The sequence below is a fragment of the Orcinus orca genome, chromosome 13, assembly GCF_937001465.1.
Source record: "Orcinus orca chromosome 13, mOrcOrc1.1, whole genome shotgun sequence".
In the NCBI taxonomy this organism is placed as follows: Eukaryota; Metazoa; Chordata; class Mammalia; order Artiodactyla; family Delphinidae; genus Orcinus; species Orcinus orca.
This window is the reverse complement of record NC_064571.1, coordinates 60,358,103-60,376,592: the sequence shown is the minus strand read 5'-3', so window position 1 is coordinate 60,376,592 and position 18,490 is coordinate 60,358,103. Positions and strand designations below refer to the sequence as shown.

General features: G+C 35.5%; 1 protein-coding gene across 4 annotated transcripts in view; it reads right to left on the bottom strand.

Annotated features, from left to right (window-relative positions):
- The window catches only part of MAP4K3 (mitogen-activated protein kinase kinase kinase kinase 3), a 189,864-nt gene that overhangs the window by 13,991 nt on the left and 157,383 nt on the right, over positions 1-18,490 (bottom strand). For all 4 annotated transcript variants that reach the window (XM_049695821.1, XM_004265028.3, XM_049695822.1 and 1 more), the window contains 10 exons: positions 18,118-18,160; positions 16,749-16,908; positions 15,779-15,882; positions 12,722-12,763; positions 10,342-10,426; positions 8,861-8,940; positions 3,493-3,553; positions 3,294-3,411; positions 1,470-1,528; positions 368-471 (listed from right to left, as the gene is read on the bottom strand). In XM_049695821.1, coding sequence (XP_049551778.1) covers positions 368-471; positions 1,470-1,528; positions 3,294-3,411; positions 3,493-3,553; positions 8,861-8,940; positions 10,342-10,426; positions 12,722-12,763; positions 15,779-15,882; positions 16,749-16,908; positions 18,118-18,160 — 856 coding nt within the window. The remainder of the gene's footprint in view (positions 1-367; positions 472-1,469; positions 1,529-3,293; positions 3,412-3,492; positions 3,554-8,860; positions 8,941-10,341; positions 10,427-12,721; positions 12,764-15,778; positions 15,883-16,748; positions 16,909-18,117; positions 18,161-18,490) is intronic.

Sequence of the window (18,490 nt, the reverse complement as noted above, 5' to 3'; positions counted from 1 at the left end):
TTAAGGCCAAATGCCAACCTGCAGGTTGTCCCTCTGCTGTGATAGAGCAGGTCAACCAGAGAACATATTCAAACAATATTTCACTGCTCTCTTAGTACCTCCTGTTCTTGACATCAGACTGTGTATGTGATCCAGTATTTCCAGCTCCCATTGCCATATCCCTGAACTATTTATCTAGTCTCTTTCAAAACTTCTATCAGGCCAACTGAGTTTTTTATAATTGGGCAGATTTTCATCACTCTGCCATATAATCCAAAATTATTACATTAAATCTTGAGAATTAACTGGAAAAAAAAAGTTTCTGAAAGAACAGGAAAACTGACAAGCTTTTATACTAAAAATGACTTAGGTTGACATTCATGCTTACCTTAATTAACATAAATTTCTGCATTGGTTCAACCCATTCTAATAGAACAATGCTAGTTTGAAGTGCCCCACATAGGTATTTGTGGCCTGTGTAAGGATTTCTCACTGTCAAGGCAAAAAAGTATATGTAAGTTTTCTTATAATACAAAAAAGTCCTTACAGTAACAGTTGCATACTTCGAAAACAAACAACAAAAGTTGACTGCCAGTTCAATTTCTTAATTAGACTGCAGAGTGAAAAAGAAATGCTGTTTCAGGTAGTAGCAGGAAACTCCCTTATCACTTGTAGGATTTTTATTTGTATTCCCAAGTGAAAATGCTGGTCCTTATGGGGCCTGGGGGCGGGAAGAAGAACTTGAGGTCTTGTGGTAGCAGAGAGATTAGCAAGATCCTGAAGAAAGGGTCTAAGTAGGTTTGGGGAGAACTTCCCAAATTGATAGCTGCAGCACATGTAGGGGCAGGTGATTCAGGGTGCTTTTTGGTAGTCATGTTCAGAGGCAGTAATGCTTTGGGCCGCACTACATGAAGACATTAATCAAATCTCAAGATAACAGGTTTACAAATAATAAAACTGAATTGCCTCAGAGTTTTTTAAGGGAGGAAAGGAAACTGTTTTTGGTTTTCCCTAAATGCAAATCAACCAGCTAGTTGTTACGGGGGTTGGGGAGGACTTTGGCTAGTGGTGTGTGATCAGGGAGACTATAACCTTCACATCACAAGCATAACGTTTCATCTATTAAAGGTATGAGAATAAATAATAAGTATGCTGAGTGAATAAATGTAGCCTCATAAGCCATTACAAAGCAAAATGGTGAACGATCAGTAACAGGCTCCTTAGAGAACAGGATGTGATCAAGTACTGTAATAAAGTCATTCTCCATTTATCTAGTCAATAAATTATCTGCAAAACAACTACATGTGTAAGGTACTATATGAACATAGAATGACCAATATATGTATTTTATTTAAAAGGGAAAAATAAACTATTACTGGCAGAACGTCCTGGAGTACTGTTTTATGCTAGATTTAAAAATGTGCCTCACAGCATCTTCTTACCCACTCTGCAAAGCAGGAGAGCTACATGATTTTGGACAGTTTACTTACCAACACAACACTTCTGACACCACTTGGTTTCAGGGATTTTTGCTGATACAGCAAATTTCCTAAATGGAAATGGAAATGGAAATGAATATATAATACATGTAGGCAAAGTTAGTATATGAAAATATAGTACTGTTACAGTTCAGTGGAGAAAAGATGAGTTGTTTAAAAACTGGTCCTGACATAACAGATCATCTATTAAAAATAAGAATAAATTGGATATCTTTCTCAACTCCCCCTAATCAATTCCAAATGGATTAAGGATTTAAATATGAAAAACAAAACTATAAAATATTTACATTTTAGAATACGACCTTGGGATTTCTTTTTTTTTTTTAAGTCTTTTTATTGAATTTGTTACAATATTGCTTCTGTTTTATGTTTTGTGTTTTTGGCCGCAAGGCATGTGCTCCCCGTGGGGAATGGAACCCACACCCCTTGCATTGGAAGGCAAAGTCTTAACCACTGGACCACCACGGAAGTCCTGGGATTTCTTTTAAAAATGCAAAAATAAATCATACAGGAAAATACTGATAAACTTAAATTGATATTTCTTTCACTGCTATATCCTTAGCACCTCAAACTATGAGTGGCATTCAATTTGTTGAATGAATTTGTTTAATACATTATTAACTTTGGTTTACCAAAAGACACCACTGAGAAAGTAAAAAGATGAGCCACAAACTGATGTAAGAATAGGTCTCTATTCTGACAAAACGATATCAAAAAGTTAATGCATTAACATTTATGTGCCTTACATTTTTTGGGGGCTCTTTACTTTTAAAGCTTGGAGGTCAGTTTCCGTGCTGACAGGAATTTAGGATTATCAAGTTAGAAACCTGAATGGAGTCATACTTTAAGTAGGCAGAAAAATAACAGCACAAAGTGGCAGCTGGGAGAAAAAGAGGGGCACATAAACTGTACAGGAAGAAAGAAACTTCCTGACTAGTTATAGGAGCAACATCCCTAAGTCCAACTACAGATATTATAATACAAATGTAATAAATCAAGTTCATAATCATAACTAAGTCACCATGAAAAGATCCAGTTAAACTCAGTGTAATCTATTTTAAAGACAGAAAAGCTTACAGTGTATTTTAAAATGATTTTCATCCAAAAGTTAATCTTTTAAAAGTTTTTGTGCACGAAGGGGCAAATGTTAGCTATACTGTAAACTCAGCAATTAACAACAATAGATTTTCAAGGTACTTAAAAGTTAAGGTTCTACATTAGTTGCTTTACAACTAATATTGTAAAGGAAGAATGGTTACATTATAAAGTTTTTGTAAAATACAGTTTATACCAAACTCAAAAGATTTTTACTCAACAAATGAGGCCCAATATAATAATAACCAAAAAGAAGAAAGAACATAACTAAAAATCCCTGAAAGTAGAAAAGCAAAAATCTCGATTTCTAAGTAGTAATTATCTTCTAACAAAAATCTTCATTTAATAACTCACTTAAATTTTCTAAGTTTAGAAACTACCTGGAGAAAATTCATTTTATTCAGACTGACACAAATAAGTCAAAAACACTATATGTGACATAAAATTACCAGCAAATTACAGGAAAAAAAATAGTTTTAACCTTGTAGAAAAAAAATTAAAAACTCAGAAAGAAAATGCTTGATATAAGTAGAAAGTATAAAGCAGAAAATTTTAGAAGAATGTGATAAACACTTGTAAAAATACATTACTTCTTACAGTTTTTCATTACACGTGATTTCTACAAACCCGTGCTTTTTCAATTTCTGTAGTATATCTATTTTTTAGAATGAATTAACATATTATCTCTAAGGATGAAAACATAGTTAAATGTACAGTTACCTTGGCAGTATTCTGTCGGGGAGTTTGTGTGCTGGAATAGAAACGGGTAACTTTTGCATTTGTCTCGCATAATCAAAAAGCCCTGGTAAATTATGGGAATAAAGCTGAGAAGCTTTACCTGCAGAGAAAAATATATGTCATAAAAGCTGATAACATAAATAGGAGCAACTGTAAGGTATTTAAAAACTGAAAGACTTACCAGATATTGATAGTAAGCAATTGTTCATTACATACAACCATGTACACCTTCGGGGGAATAGCTGATTTAAAAAAAAAAAAAGCACAAAGTTTACAAAGGATAATAGATAATAGCAGTGTAAATATGTACATATTAACCATGTAGCTATCATATCATTAGGCCAGTTCTTAAAAAAGAAACTTATTTTTAATAGAAATTCATTTTATAAGGCAAGTAAAACAAGATGCTACACATACATATTTATATGGAAGAAAAATAAATTAGCAGTGTAATTTCATTATCTAAGTTCCAACATGACATGATTAGCTCCACTCTCCTTATGGTTAGGACTACATAATCCCAAACTACACAGGGAAAAGGACATTTTCAAACAATGTCTATTCCTTTATTTTGGTTCTGGGGTTTTAAATAATTAAGACTCTCCTGTGTACTTCCAAAAAACGATCTTATCTAGGCATATGGACATGCATGGCTTTTGGAGCAGAAGAGAAAAAAGGATCACGGTGTAGTGAAACACAGGATGTGGAAATAGTAGGTATGGAGGAAAAAAAGGCCAAGAGAGAATATGATGAAAACTTATAAATCATAAAGGACATATATATGGAATTCATTACTGAAATCTAGCACATAAGAACTGGGAGACACCTCTCTGTAAGCTTTAAGGTGATTAGTATTTAGGGTAAAGAAGGGGATTTCATGAAACATATACTTTGAAGGAAAAAAAACAACTGCTCTCATTAACACATTTCATACGCATATCAGTGGTTCTCAAAGTGGTCATTGCACCAGCACCATCAGCATCACCCGGCATTGTTAGAAATGAGAAATGCAAATTCCTGGACCTCATCTCAGAGCTACTGAAGTAGAAGCTCTAAAGGTGGGTCCAGCAATATACGGTTTAATCAGCCCTCCAGGTGATTCTGTTGCATATTGAAGTTTGAGAACCACTGATGAATGTAATTAAGCATTGTGATTTAACAAGTTTGGCTGCTCGGTTTGCCCTGCCAATTCCTACTAGGTTACTCCAAAACAGACTGGGATGAGGGTAGGGAACGGAAAGAAGGAAGAGACTAATGATGAAACATATCAAGGCCTCTAAGGACATTACGTTAAAAAAGCCTTTAAAAGTCACAATGATGGTCCTAAATAATTAAAACAGAAGTAATAATAAAAGGGTGAGAAACAAAGTAAAAACTATTTTTAATAAAACCTGTTTCATTTATTTGCAAAATGTACCCACATAAAACACCTAATGTCTCCAAGCCAGTAAAATGTGGCACTGCTATGTTTTTTTTTTTTTTTTTTGGCTGTCCTGCGTGGCTTGTGAAATCTTAGTTCCCCCACCAGGGATTGAACCCATGCCCCCTGGGTTCAATGGATTCAATCCCATTGAATTGGAAGCGCAGAGCCCTAACCACTGGACTGCCAGGGAAGTTCTGCTATGTGGGTTTTTTAAAAAAATATTTATGTATGTATGTATGTATTTAGTTGTGCCGGGTCTTAGTTGTGGCAGGCAGGCTCCTTAGTTGTGGCATGTGGGCTCCTTAGTTGCAGCAGCTGAGCTCCTTACTTGCAGCTCACCAACTCCTTAGTTGTGGCATGTGAACTCTTAGTTGAGGCATGCATGTGGGATCTAATTTCCTGACCAGGGATCGAACCTGGGTCCCCTGCATTGGGAGTGTGGAGTCTTATCCACTGCGCCACCAGGGAAGTCCTCCCACCAAGTGGTTTTTAATTTTAGAAAACTTGCCTATAACCATGCCTCAGACTGCAAGAACATAAACAACATTTCCTGCTTTATGCTCTCATAAAAGTTTCACAGAAGAATTGAGAATTCATTGGCGATATTGAGAAAATTAGGCAGATAAAAAAAAGGGCAATGACTAATTCCAAGTCACATACCAGTACATGTTACCAAAGTAGCAAGAAACTGATTTTTATTTAATTCAGTGTTGAAGTGAGTTTATTTCCATAAAAATACATATTTACAAAGTACTACAAGTACCAAACCAAAAAAATTTATCATGGGACTATATATTTGTAAATATAAGTGAGTTTATTTAATACAAGCATATATAAAGTACCAGGGTAAGACACAAATTCCTTTGGTAATATAAACATAGGGACAATGGAAGAGTATTTATGCAAAGTTTTATTAAGTGTTGGATTTTCACTTCGGATTTTCATTTTTAGCCACGTTTAATAAAACTCTAAAGCTTTTCTAGATTTCTAATGCCTACTTCTCTTAGCAAAATAGGCTCTGGATGAAATAATCAGTTTAGTAAAGCTATATAGTGCTTAAGAAGAGTAGGTTCTGGGGACTTCCCTGGTGGCACAGTGGTTAAGAATCCACCTGCCAACGCAGAGGACACGGGTTCGAGCCCTGGTCCGAGAAGATCCCACATGCCGCGGAGCAGCTAAGCCTGTGAGCCACAACTACGGAGCCTGCGCTCTAGAGCCCACGAGCCACAACTACTGAGCCCATGTGCCACAACTACTGAAGCCTGCGCACCTAGAGCCCGTGCTCCACAACAAGAGAAGCCAGCGCAATGAGAAGCCCGTGCAACGCAACGAAGAGTAGCCCCCGCTTGCTGCAACGAAAGAAAGTCCACGTACAGCAACAAAGACCCAACACAGCGCAAAATAAATAAAATAAACAAATTTATTTTAAAAAAAAAAAAAGGAAGAGTAGGTTCTGCATTTTGCCTAGATTTAGACAGCTGCTTTCTCATTGACTCTGTGACCTTGGATAACTGACTTATTTCTGTGTCTCAGTGTTCTTATTTGTAAAATGGAGCTCCTATCCAAACACTGTTGCTGCGGTGAGTGAACACGATGTTCCTTGTAGGTGTAAGATGCTTAGAAGACTTGCATACATTGAGCACTCCATAAATGCTAGCTATAAATAATAACAGCAGAAAAAGATTTGTAAATCAAGACCCTGTTCTGTGTCATTTTCTCACCTTTCAGCATCTTCCCCTAACTAGCAGACTCATGCCACCCAGTTTCTTTCCTTACAGTACAGAGAAAACCAGCCTAATAATCAATTTCACAGGAAGATGGAAAAACTTAAGATCTCACACATACGTGTTCTCTACTCTTATAGGCTTCCTCTGGGAGGGAAAACATTCACCTTGATGGGCATGTTTAGCTCAGTAAATATTACCGTAATAATGTAATTTCAAATGCTAAAGCACCTAAGAAGGGGAGTTACTGCAGAGTGGGAATGGGGGGGGTTGAAGGTACCTTCACTTAACAGCCCTTTAAATTAGGTTGATAAATGCTTACCCCATGTAAACATGACATTGGTCTTGTTCCTTACAATTAATATTGTTACCAGTACTATGATTTTTAGGTATCTTATTATATCCAAAAAAATTTACCACTTTTGACTGTTATTTACTAATTATTATAAATAACAAGATCCTTTTCTTTTTTCCCTATTTCATATGTGTTTTTCAGCCACTTCACTGTATACCTCCTTCCAGATTAAGATTTAGAGTAAGTATATCAGTTAAGGATCTTGTTAGAAAATCTGTTTAAAAAACGTTGTGATGGGCTTCCCTGGTGGCGCAGTGGTTGAGAGTCCGCCTGCCGATGCAGGGGACACGGGTTCGTGCCCTGGTCCAGGAAGATCCCACATGCCGCGGAGCGGCTGCGCCCGTGAGCCATGGCTGCTGAGCCTGTGCGTCCGGAGCCTGTGCTCCGCAACGGGAGAGGCCACAACAGTGAGAGGCCCGCAAACCGCAAAAAAAAAAAAAAAAAAAAAAAAAATGTTGTGATGAGAAAAGATGGAAATGTTTAGTTTTGAAGAAATTATCATTACTTACGGATTTTTCTATTTTATTTGTAATCGATTTATATTAATAATGGAGAATTAGTCATACATCTCACAGGCACCCAAAACTCAATGTTACCAAACTGAATGCATCATTATTCCCTTCAAACTGACCTCTCCTTCTGTATACCACATCCTGCCAAGTTGTACTGTCACTCATCCAGTCACTCAAGTTGGAAAACTGAAGTCAACCTAGACTTCTTCCTTTCCTTTTTTTTTTTTTTTTTGCGGTACGTGGCCACTGTTGTGGCCTCTCCCGCTGTGGAGCACAGGCTCCAGACGCGCAGGCTCAGCGGCCATGGCCCACAGGCCCAGCCGCTCCACGGCATGCGGGATCCTCCCGGACCAGGGCACGAACCCGCGTCCCCTGCATCAGCAGGCGGACTCTCAACCACTGTGCCACCAGGGAAGCCCCAACCTAGACTTCTTAACCTCCTTGTTGAACTGGTCATTCAGTCTGGCCAATTCTAGCTCCTTAATTCTCTAAGTCCTGTGTTTCTCTATAGAAGTGGTACAAGCGGGAGAGGCAGTATGGTGAAGTATTTAAGGACATGGACTCTGGAGCAAGCTCGCCTGGGTCCATATCCCAGTTCAGCCACTTAACAGCTGTGGGATCTCTGAAAAGCTACTTTCTGAGCCTCAGATTTCTCATCTGAAATGAGAATAATAATGGTATCTACTTCTAAGAGTCACTGTGAAGATTAATAGCATTTAAAAACAGTACCTCGCACGTAATAAGATTTATACAGGTATTGGCTATTAATACCATCATCATTATCATCATTTTTGTGGGTAGGTTGTTCAGCAGTTCTGGTCTCTGGGTACTAAATGCCAAAAGCTTCCTCTAAGTCATTGTGACAATCAAAAATGTCCCCATACAATTCCAAACCCCATTTTTCCCCCTCTGTCCTCTCCACTTCTGCTCTGACTAAACACTTCTTTATCGTTTAACCATAATCTCTAGTCTCACCTCTCACCACAATGCAAACAGATATTTCTAAAACACAGATCTGATCATCAGCATGTTACACAAAGCTCTGGGGTTTGGCACCCGCCTACCCATCCACCTTCATTTATTGTTACTATTCTACACTCATTCTATACTCCAATCGAATTATCCATTCATAGTTCCCCATGCTTGCCATGCGCTTTCATGTTTATCCTCTAACCTTCTACTCATCATCATTTACGGTCCATCTTAAATGTCTCTCTCCTTCTCATCTCCCCACAGGAGGTGCTAGTGATACCACCTCTGTGGCTTATACTTTGTACTCACTCCTCCTGTGACATCTAACTCGAAGTGTGTTGCAGTTATTGGTTTACATGTTTGTTTCATCTATTAGATCATGAGCTACTTAAAGGTGAGGACTAATCTTGTGTGTCTTTAGCACCTGGTGAATAGAATATGCTCTAGGAAGGTTTTACGAACAAAAGAGGCAACAAATCATAGCACTGAAACATTTCTTGTTTAGTGTCTGTGTACAATAACTTAAGAATTAAAAAAAAAAGGAAAAATACAAAATAACATACCTGTTCCATTGATGTTTCATGAAGTTCATTGAGATTCAAGGTATAAATCCCTTCTTCAGCACCAAATATCAAGTACTGATCTGAAATGACAAAAGTAATCCACTGATTTTGATATATAAAATACTCTTTAAAAGAATTTATATAATCTAAAATTAAGTATATATGTATTAATATATGAAAAAAGAATTACTGTGGTCTGTAAGCAGTATTTTTTATTTTAATGCAAATAAGTAGTTAGAAACTCTAGCTCAAGGAATTGAGTTATATGCAAATATTAGCCTCAAAGCAGTGAAGAAAATTTTATGAAAAGAGGTTTTGAAGAATGGCATGCTAGGACTCCTCACTCATCAGAGGGTGCTAAGGACTGGCAGAGAATCTGCAGCAACTTTTCTAAATTCCCTCTTGGAGGGGATCACGTGCAACTGACATACAGAATGCAAATCAAGACCAGCTGATACAGACGCAAAGTATTTTTGCAGATGGGCTATTATTATAAACATGACATCAGAAAAACCAAGATCTGACTACAGCCTATTTAAAAAGTTAACTAAAACTGGGACGCTTGCTAGGGTACTCAATATCTTCTAGAAGATATCAGAAGTTTGGCCATGGTTCTGTTTGATCAGTTTTTATGATAATATAAAACAGCAGGTGAAGAACTTCTCCAGGCTAAACTGAAGTATCCTGAGAACAACTTAGAATGCCAAGAACATTCCTATAATGCACAGTATTTAGGATTAGTACTGGGAGATTAAAGGCATAAGCTTTGTGGTCAGACAGGACTGAACTGGGATCAAACTGCAGCTCTACTACCGATTGGCTGTGAAACAATGAACCTCTCTCTCTTTTTTTTTTTTTGCGGTGCGCGGGCCTCTTACTGCCGTGGCCTCTCCCATTGCAGAGCACAGGCTCCGGACGCGCAGGCTCAGCAGCCATGGCTCACGGGCCCAGCCGCTCCGCGGCATGTGGGACCTTCCCAGACCAGGGCACGAACCTGTGTCCCCTGCATCAGCAGGCGGACTCTCAGCCACTGTGCCACCAGGGAAGCCCAATGAACCTCTCTTGAGTGTCATTTTCTTCACCTGTGAAATAAAAGTACCTACAGCTTGGATTTTTGAAAGATTTAGTAAGAATACCTCTGTGTGTGTGTGTGAGTGAGAGAGAGACAGAGAGAGAGAGAAGGAGAGACCGTACGTTTGTACATATCTCTACGTGTATCTTTATAAAGACAGATGGCACAGAGTATATGGTTTCAGTATATCGATATGGTGACTACACAGTGAAATTTTAATACCATGTGTCACCTCAAACACTGCTAATAACATAGAGAAACATATTTACCTTAAAAACATTTCTTTCTAAATTGTAACAAAATTTTCTTCAGAAAGGTATGCAGAAAGTGATTAAAACTGAGTGCTTTCCTGGTCTCATGAAAACACTAAACAATCAGAAAGATAACAGATAAAAATATATAGTACTACCTCTTGTGTCTGGGTTTATCCATGATGTTGCACAGTGAATTTTCAAGGGACATCCATTAAAAACCTTTGAAAAACATGCACCCATCTGGAAAAAACAAAAAATAACCAAATAAATCTAACGAGTCCTAGTCATTGCCTTACAGTGGTATCACAAAGGTTTCAGGCACAACTGTCAAATGATATAAGATTTTACTTAGAATAATCATTTTATTCTTCCTATCTTCTCAAATAAACAAAGCAGTAATAGCAACTAATTCTGCACAATAATTGCTTACAGAAGAATTACTTACATGTCCCACATTAAGAGTAATACAATATTCTCTGGTAAGAAGGAAATCATAATCTCTACAAAGGTGAAAATTTTCTTACTTGGTTTCATGAGCCTAAAAATAGCACTAAGCACTGAATTTAATATTACAAAGTGGAAAAGGTATGGTTGATTTGAAATTCATATACGGACTTTAATCTCAAAACAGAGATGTACTTTTAAAAAAAGTTGAGCAATCTGATTATTTTCCCTGGAAGGATTCAACAAAAAGCTTTAGTTTTTGATGTTAATATTTATTTATCAAGCTTATTTACAAACCTTTCAGATAATAAATACCTTATAGTGAAAAATAATATCACTCATTTGAACGTTTTTTGATATTCAAAGAGTAAGATGTTAATTTTGAAATTATTGTTCTGGTTAGAATAAAAAAATACAAGAAAGCTTACCCATTTAATTACTTTTACAAACAAAAACTTGGGGAAAAAAGAATACAGAAATATGTGGTAAGGACAGCATCATGCATCACTTTAGAGCAGGAATGTTTTCTTTACCAACAGGGAGATAATACTGTGAGCGATTACTGTTGACTACAGTGGATTAAAAATATTAACACAAAATAATCAAAATATTAAATCTTAAGATTTCCTTTTTACTCACAGAAACCTACCAACCAGTATTTTTTTTTTTTGAAGATGTTGGGGGTAGGAGTTTATTAATTAATTAATTTATTTTTGCTGTGTTGGGTCTTCGTTTCTGTGCGAGGGCTTTCTCTAGTTGTGGCAAGCGGGGGGCCACTCTTCATCGCGGTGCGCGGGCCTCTCACTATCTCGGCCTCTCGTTGCGGAGCACAGGCTCCAGACGCACAGGCTCAGTAGTTGTGCCTCACAGGCCTAGTTGCTCCACGACATGTGGGATCCTTCCAGACCAGGGCTCGAACCCGTGTCCCCTGCGTTAGCAGGCAGATTCTCAACCACTGCGCCACAGGGAAGCCCCCCAACCAGTATTTTTAAGATTTTAGTCCCCAGAAAAGAACAATAGCCTGGCAATACCACCAGGGGGTAGGAGACCAATAAAAAATGTTTTTATGGTGTAGGGCAGAAATTATATCACTTAACTAACCCTGATAATTATCCTTTAAGATAGGTACCAAAATTCACATATTAAGGTATTGCTAAACCCCTTAAAAATCCAAATGACAAAATGAGGTACAAAACAATCAAACCAGTCCCAACCTAAAGCTAGTTTGTATAGTTGGTCCATAGTTATCAGCTCTTCCCTGTCAACTGTATACCTGATAAAGGAATTTCATCTTGTAGCCCAACAAGAAATCTCATCCCTATTGTATACATAAATCTCTAGCCTCAGGACTCAAAACTTCTTTTTGTAAAATGAGGTATGATTATTTAGATCTTTATACTAATTAAAAGGTAGAGTTAAAAAGTAAAAAGGCTAAATAGTAGAGTTGGGAGGTTAAAAACCAGAAAAATTATGGACATTGTCTAAACTAGTATTACATAAGGTTTTAGATTAGAGATTTGTATCAGCGAAAATGTAGTTCTATCCATACTAACCTAAAATTACATTGAGTTAATATCATTTTAATCCTAAAAAGGACAGCATGGTATATATAGATATAAAAAACCTACAAGGACTATAACATAGGACATTTACGTTCTAGTTCTAGGTCTGGTTAGAGTTGGGTGCTGTTTTGTGATCTTGGTGACTAAGATCTTTGGATCTCAGTTTCATTCATGGGCAAAAAATAGAGTTTGGGCCAGATGCTCCTTCAATGTTCCCTCTAGTTCTAAAATTCTATGTTTTTGATAACTGTGCATTTTTCACATTCCTTCAAAAATATGTGCAAAGAAAATATTAATAATTTTTGAATAAAGCAGCTTTTTAAAATGTATAATTTATCGTAATTTTCTTTTGAAAAGTTACTTTTCAGATATAATCAATTAATATGTAAATTAGCAATCTTTTAGTTTTTTTCAATAATAATGGATTCTTTCAAACAGGCAAAAAAATCCAACCAAAGGTACACATTCAAGCAATTATTTGTCATTGTATTTAGTTTGAGAACTTAACCTATTTGGTATTTATACTTACATGCACTTTAGGTGTTGGGGGTAGGCCGTTACTAATAGGCTTCTAGAAAAAGAACACATGCATGATTATACTTCTTGTTGTTTGGTATATCAGTACTGTATTTCAAACACATGTATCAGAATAAAATACATGAATACATTCTCTTGGTCAAACAAAACATTATAGATAATACTGAAGTCCCCTATAATCCTTTCACACTCCACTTATTCCTAGTACCTGCCCCCCCAAAATGGTTTATTGTGTATCCTTCCAAACTTTTCTCTAGGCAATTATATGTACTCATGTATTTGTGTATCCTTCCAGACCTTTTTGCACATATTTATATACATGTCCCCACAGAAATACTGTTTTTGTGTGTGTTTTAGAACATAAACAGTTATTCACTGTTTATCAACTTGTTCTTTGCCTTAACATTGGGTCTTGGACAGCATAAGTACATTGACTCATTTGCTTTAACTGCAGCACAGTATGAATATAACATACTTTATTTAGCAATTCCCTAATTGTTATTGGATATTTAAAATTATTTTCAAATTTTTACTATAACAACAATGTGGAAATGACCACCCTTGCACATACCTTACTACATGTGTGAATGTTTTTTTTAAGGATATGTTGTGAGAAGTGAAACTTCTGGAATACGGGGTCTGTACCTTTACATTTTAGTGGATACTGACTGCCAAACTGCCTTTCCAAGTGCCCACTTCATATCGCTCCCACCAGCAATGTACGAGAGTCCTGGTTCCTTATGGTCTCACAGACACTTAATGTTCTCAAACTGATAACAGTTTTTACAGGAGTAAAAAATGTTTTCTCCTGTGTTTCTCGTTAACTTGCATGCCACTGATTGCTAGGAAGGTTGAGAATCTTTTTAAAAAACAGTTTTTCCTCTTCTGTGAATTCTTCCCACCCCCGCCCCCCTTTTTTTTTTTAACTGAGTTACCTTTTTCTTATCTATTTGTTGGAGCTCCTTATATATCTAGACTTAAATACTTTATCTGTTATATATATATTACAAATGTTTTCTCCTAGTCTGCACATTATGTTAACCTTGTTTACAGAGTGTTTTGTCAAGTGAAGTTTTAAATTTTGATGGACTCAAATGCATGAATCATTGGTCATAGTATACTGATAATTTAAGGAGAGGAAAAACAGCACATCGCTCATCTATTACAATATTCTCAACAGTACCAGAAATTTCTCCAAGGGGCTACATTCCTGGGGTATATGATTTATCCCTGGAGAAGGAATCTCCTTGGGAGAGATTATAATTTAAACGTAAATTTAATGAAAGTCTAGGTTTCTTTTGAGGTTAATCTTAACAGCGTTTTAAGGAATGACATTATAATTTTTTCTCAATCTCATATAAATCAGAATTGTTTAAATGAGACCAAAATTAAAAAGCTACTGTTAATTGATTTCATATACATGATACAAATGAAATATTCTGTGTAGTACTACTTACATGAGTAACTTTTAGACATTTCTAAAATTAAGACTATGAAATTTTACTTTGTAGATATGTTTATGAGGATGTACAGCCTAATACTGCCATCAATTTCTGATCATTTTTTTCCATTTTGCAGATGATTTATGTACTTATTTTTTATCACATATCATCTATTTTAGCAAAACATCATTTTTAATTAGGGAGCTCTGAATGTTCTGTCAGATTTAACTTAAGTACCGACAGAATTGGCTGTAAATAATTTCAAGAAGCTGCACAAACTGTAATCATGTTTCAATATACCAGGGATACTGTTTATCCTGATACAGTCATGACATATTTATTTCAGAATTATTGAGACTGTTAGTTTAATTACTAGTTCCTTATCCTGATAAAATAAGGTAATAGAAAAAGTGAATTAAAAGTGCATAAATTAAAAAATGTATTCATCTCTCAAAGGTTATTATACTGTGTTGCAAAATCATTAGGCTGCATTTTTATACTACTACATTAGCAGGGCTGCTAAAATTTAAACTGATGAAAGCAAAAAGGCACTACTCAGTTGGACAGACTTCATAAATCCTATTATTCCTACAGGACATTTCACTTTTGTTAAAAATGTCTTAAGTTTCACAAATTACAATGCATAACCCCAGTCAAGTGCTTTAACTGAATTATAAAAAATGGTATGTCATATCTATAGTGAAATCTTATGAAAGATACAGAACAAAAGCCTCTAGCAATGTGCTTAGTGCACAAAGTATAGCTGTATGCACATAACCATATGTCCTGTAAATTTCTAGAAAAATAACCAATGTCATTATACACAAAAACTTCCCCCAAAATACTGTCTTGTGATCTTGTTGGCAACCGCTGAATTGGGAATTTTAAGGATTTGTTTTTGTTTTGTTTTAAGTTCTATGATGATGGACAAATGTTGCCTGATGATTAAGAGTAAATTCTTTACAAATGTTAACAATTTTTAATCTCCCTGATAAATTCTATTTATGTTTTAGTAGTTATGTCATAGTGTTTTATCTAACATTTGTAACAGGAATAGCTGGTAAGGCTAACTTCACCTTTCCTAAAGTGATATCTTATATCTACTAGAAAATAATCTTAATTTTTCTCCCTTGTTAGCTATTTTATTTGAGTAAGAGTAGTAATATCACAAATTATGTAACAGAAATTTGTCCTGAGGTAGAAGCTATGGCTTTCCTTATCTGTCCATGTCCTTCCTTCAGTAAGTTCATTAGACTGTAAAAGCAATGTATAAGAATCATTCTAATCAACAAGAATAATATTTTCTCAACAATCATAAGAATACTAAGTGTTTATCTGTATGCAGAGGTCACATTTTATAATATGCAATATAACAAATTGGCCTAAATAATTTGAAGAGTAGAAAGCTTTCATTCACGTTTACCATAGCGAAGTCATTTTTTTCAAGATTTAAACAATCTATTATCATTATAATTCATATATTAAAATATAAACATACAAATTTAAACTATATAATTGCTAGAGTTCCATCAATTATAACTGCAAAACTAATTTAATAGTGAAAAAGGAAACACATATAAGTAGAGCTTATGAATATAAATACCTACTGGTACATCTTTCTTTTCTTTCCTCGCAAGGTTTGTGCCTCTGTGGTCATTCTGTAATGAACCGTCTCGTTCACCGTTTAACTGGAAGGAGCTCACTCCATTTCCTTCAGTAAGATATATTTAAATATATTAGAAAAGGATTAATTTTTATGAAAATTTTCATTCAGAAAATTATCAAGTAGGAAACAAAAAATATTATCTCTGGGACAGTTTCAGCCTTCATTTGGGATTACCCTATCAGAATATTTACTACTGTAAAAAGTCTTTTATATATATGTTCTTCTACTTTTATCTCTATTTCTTTCACATATGCAAATTAAAATTCAGGCTGTATCTAAGTACATATATTTGTGTTAAAAAGAAAAGAAATACTGAATACATAAGTACTTTCAGGAAAGGGGCAATTTATAGTCTGTTATCCAAGAAACATTAGTTGCTCTTTTTTTAATTGCTTCTTTTGCATAACACACAAGACACTTTACAGTATTAAAACAGTACCTTCTAGTATTACTTTGGAGGCAAATACCTAGCAAATACTGACAATCATTTTTCTAAAAATGATTAAATGAAATAAAATAAAGGAGTCAGGCAAGGTATCCTCTTCTTTTTCTAAAACAGTAGTAGCCTAGGACCAAACACATTTTCCTTGTTGGTTCAGAGTTTAATTTCTTTTGTTGCCACACTCTAGATATATAACGAATTGGGTACAAACGATTCTCCGAAAGAGGGAAGGCTAGATATGAAATGAGAAAGAAAAGGCAAAATATCCCAGACTGGGTCATAGCTAATCCTGTCATAAAAACACTTCAAACTATGAGGCAAAAAGCAGAAAACATCTCTAGAGCCATTGCCTTCCTTCTCCCTTCCACAAAGGAATTTCAAATAATCTCTTAAAAGGAGTCCCTCCATTTATTTCACACATTATGAAAACCTGGCAACATTCTTATTTCACCTTCCCTTCCCCCATTACCTAAAGCAACAGGCTTCTGTGGAGGTAACCTGGGAGGCGGTGGCCTAGGTGGAACTTGGGAGGGCTTTGCTGGGCTCTCTGCCGTGGGACATCTCTTGATTGTTCCTTGATTATCATCCTCAGTAGAATGAGTTTCCTGTGGTATGAATATGGACTTAGGCTGAAATAATACAGAAAAGGAGACCAATGATTAAACATGAAATTATTCGTGTTTCATTAAACATGAAAAATACTGAATATCTGCCCTGAAGTAAATATTATTATATATCAGAGGCTTGCAAACTGTGTTTACTAGTTGAGTTTCAACTCTTATTGGATTATTCAACTATCTGGTTCAGGTAATCTTAATATATATCCTAAAAATGTACACCTAAAATATTTTCTCAGGAAAAAAAAAGACCTGTTTCTATTAATTCCGCACAAGCCTGCCCACTTAAATTTGCCAAATAAAAATATTCTGGTCTTTACGATCCCCAATTTAGATGAGTCTCCTTTTATTTTAAACATTCAGGCTAATCAAAGTTCAGCTCCTTACAAGGCTAATCTAAACTGTCTCTTTAAGGTGACTCATTATCTTTTATGTTAATGCTTAATCTTTCAGACAGGGGGCAGAAGAAGATGCCAATTAAAATTTTATCAAATGAGAGAATACTAACTCAGCAATATGGGATACCTGGGGAACTCTGTGCAGACAATGGAAAAACCTTCAGTCAGCTGAAGGTTTGGAGAATTTATAAATTCTTATAATGTGTCCCTTATTAGGAAGACTGCTCAGCACTTATCTCTTTGAAATTCAGATCTCTGTATTTCTGCTAACGTAAAACTGAACAAGCAAGAACAGTCCTATTTACCTGGGTGAATTGTGATTTTCTTATAAGTAAAATAAAAACAAAATATAGTAATACATTGGATATCTAGACTGGTCAGACTCCAATTCTCATTTATAAATCAATTTATAATTGATTTCAAACCTTACAACTCATTTTATAAACAGTCCATTTTATAATTAGAATTTGCTATGCATATGAACTTAATCAGTTGCTAGTAGATTATAGATTTTGAAGAAAAAAATCTTATTAAAAGTATGAGTTTCCTAACCCAAGTGAAATACTAATCCATTAATTTAATCATTTTCATGTACAAATTTCTGGAACTTATTATTTAGAATAAACACCAAATGACAAGTTGGATGATTTAAAAAAGACAAACAAAAACAATCACAATTGTCTACTTATATCATGGTTAGTAACTTCTTCATGACTTTTCTTTGTGGATCCCAAGTTTAAATAAGCCACAGAGTAAGTATTAATACAGTATTAAAGTGGCAGACACACATACACAATTCAAACCGAGAAACAAATCTGCTTACCTTTGGTGGCAAAGGAGGTGGAACTTTTGCTTTCATGGTTGAACTATAAAAACATAAACACTTAGAATCAGAACTCGTCATTTTACAAACAAATCATTACTAAAATATGATTATTTTTTAAAGATATGGAAGAAAATTTTGTATAAACAAGTTTCTTTTTCTAAGGTTATGAGCGATTTTCAAAATACTTTGTGAAATGTTCAAGTTATGCTAAATGAAGTATTATTCAAAAGTAACTGAGTAGATATGCTTTCCTTTTTTTTTTTTGCGGTACGCAGGCCTCTCACTGTTGTGGCCTCTCCCATTGCGGAGCACAGGCTCTGGACGCACAGGCTCAGTGGCCATGGCTCACGGGCCCAGCTGCTCCGTGGCA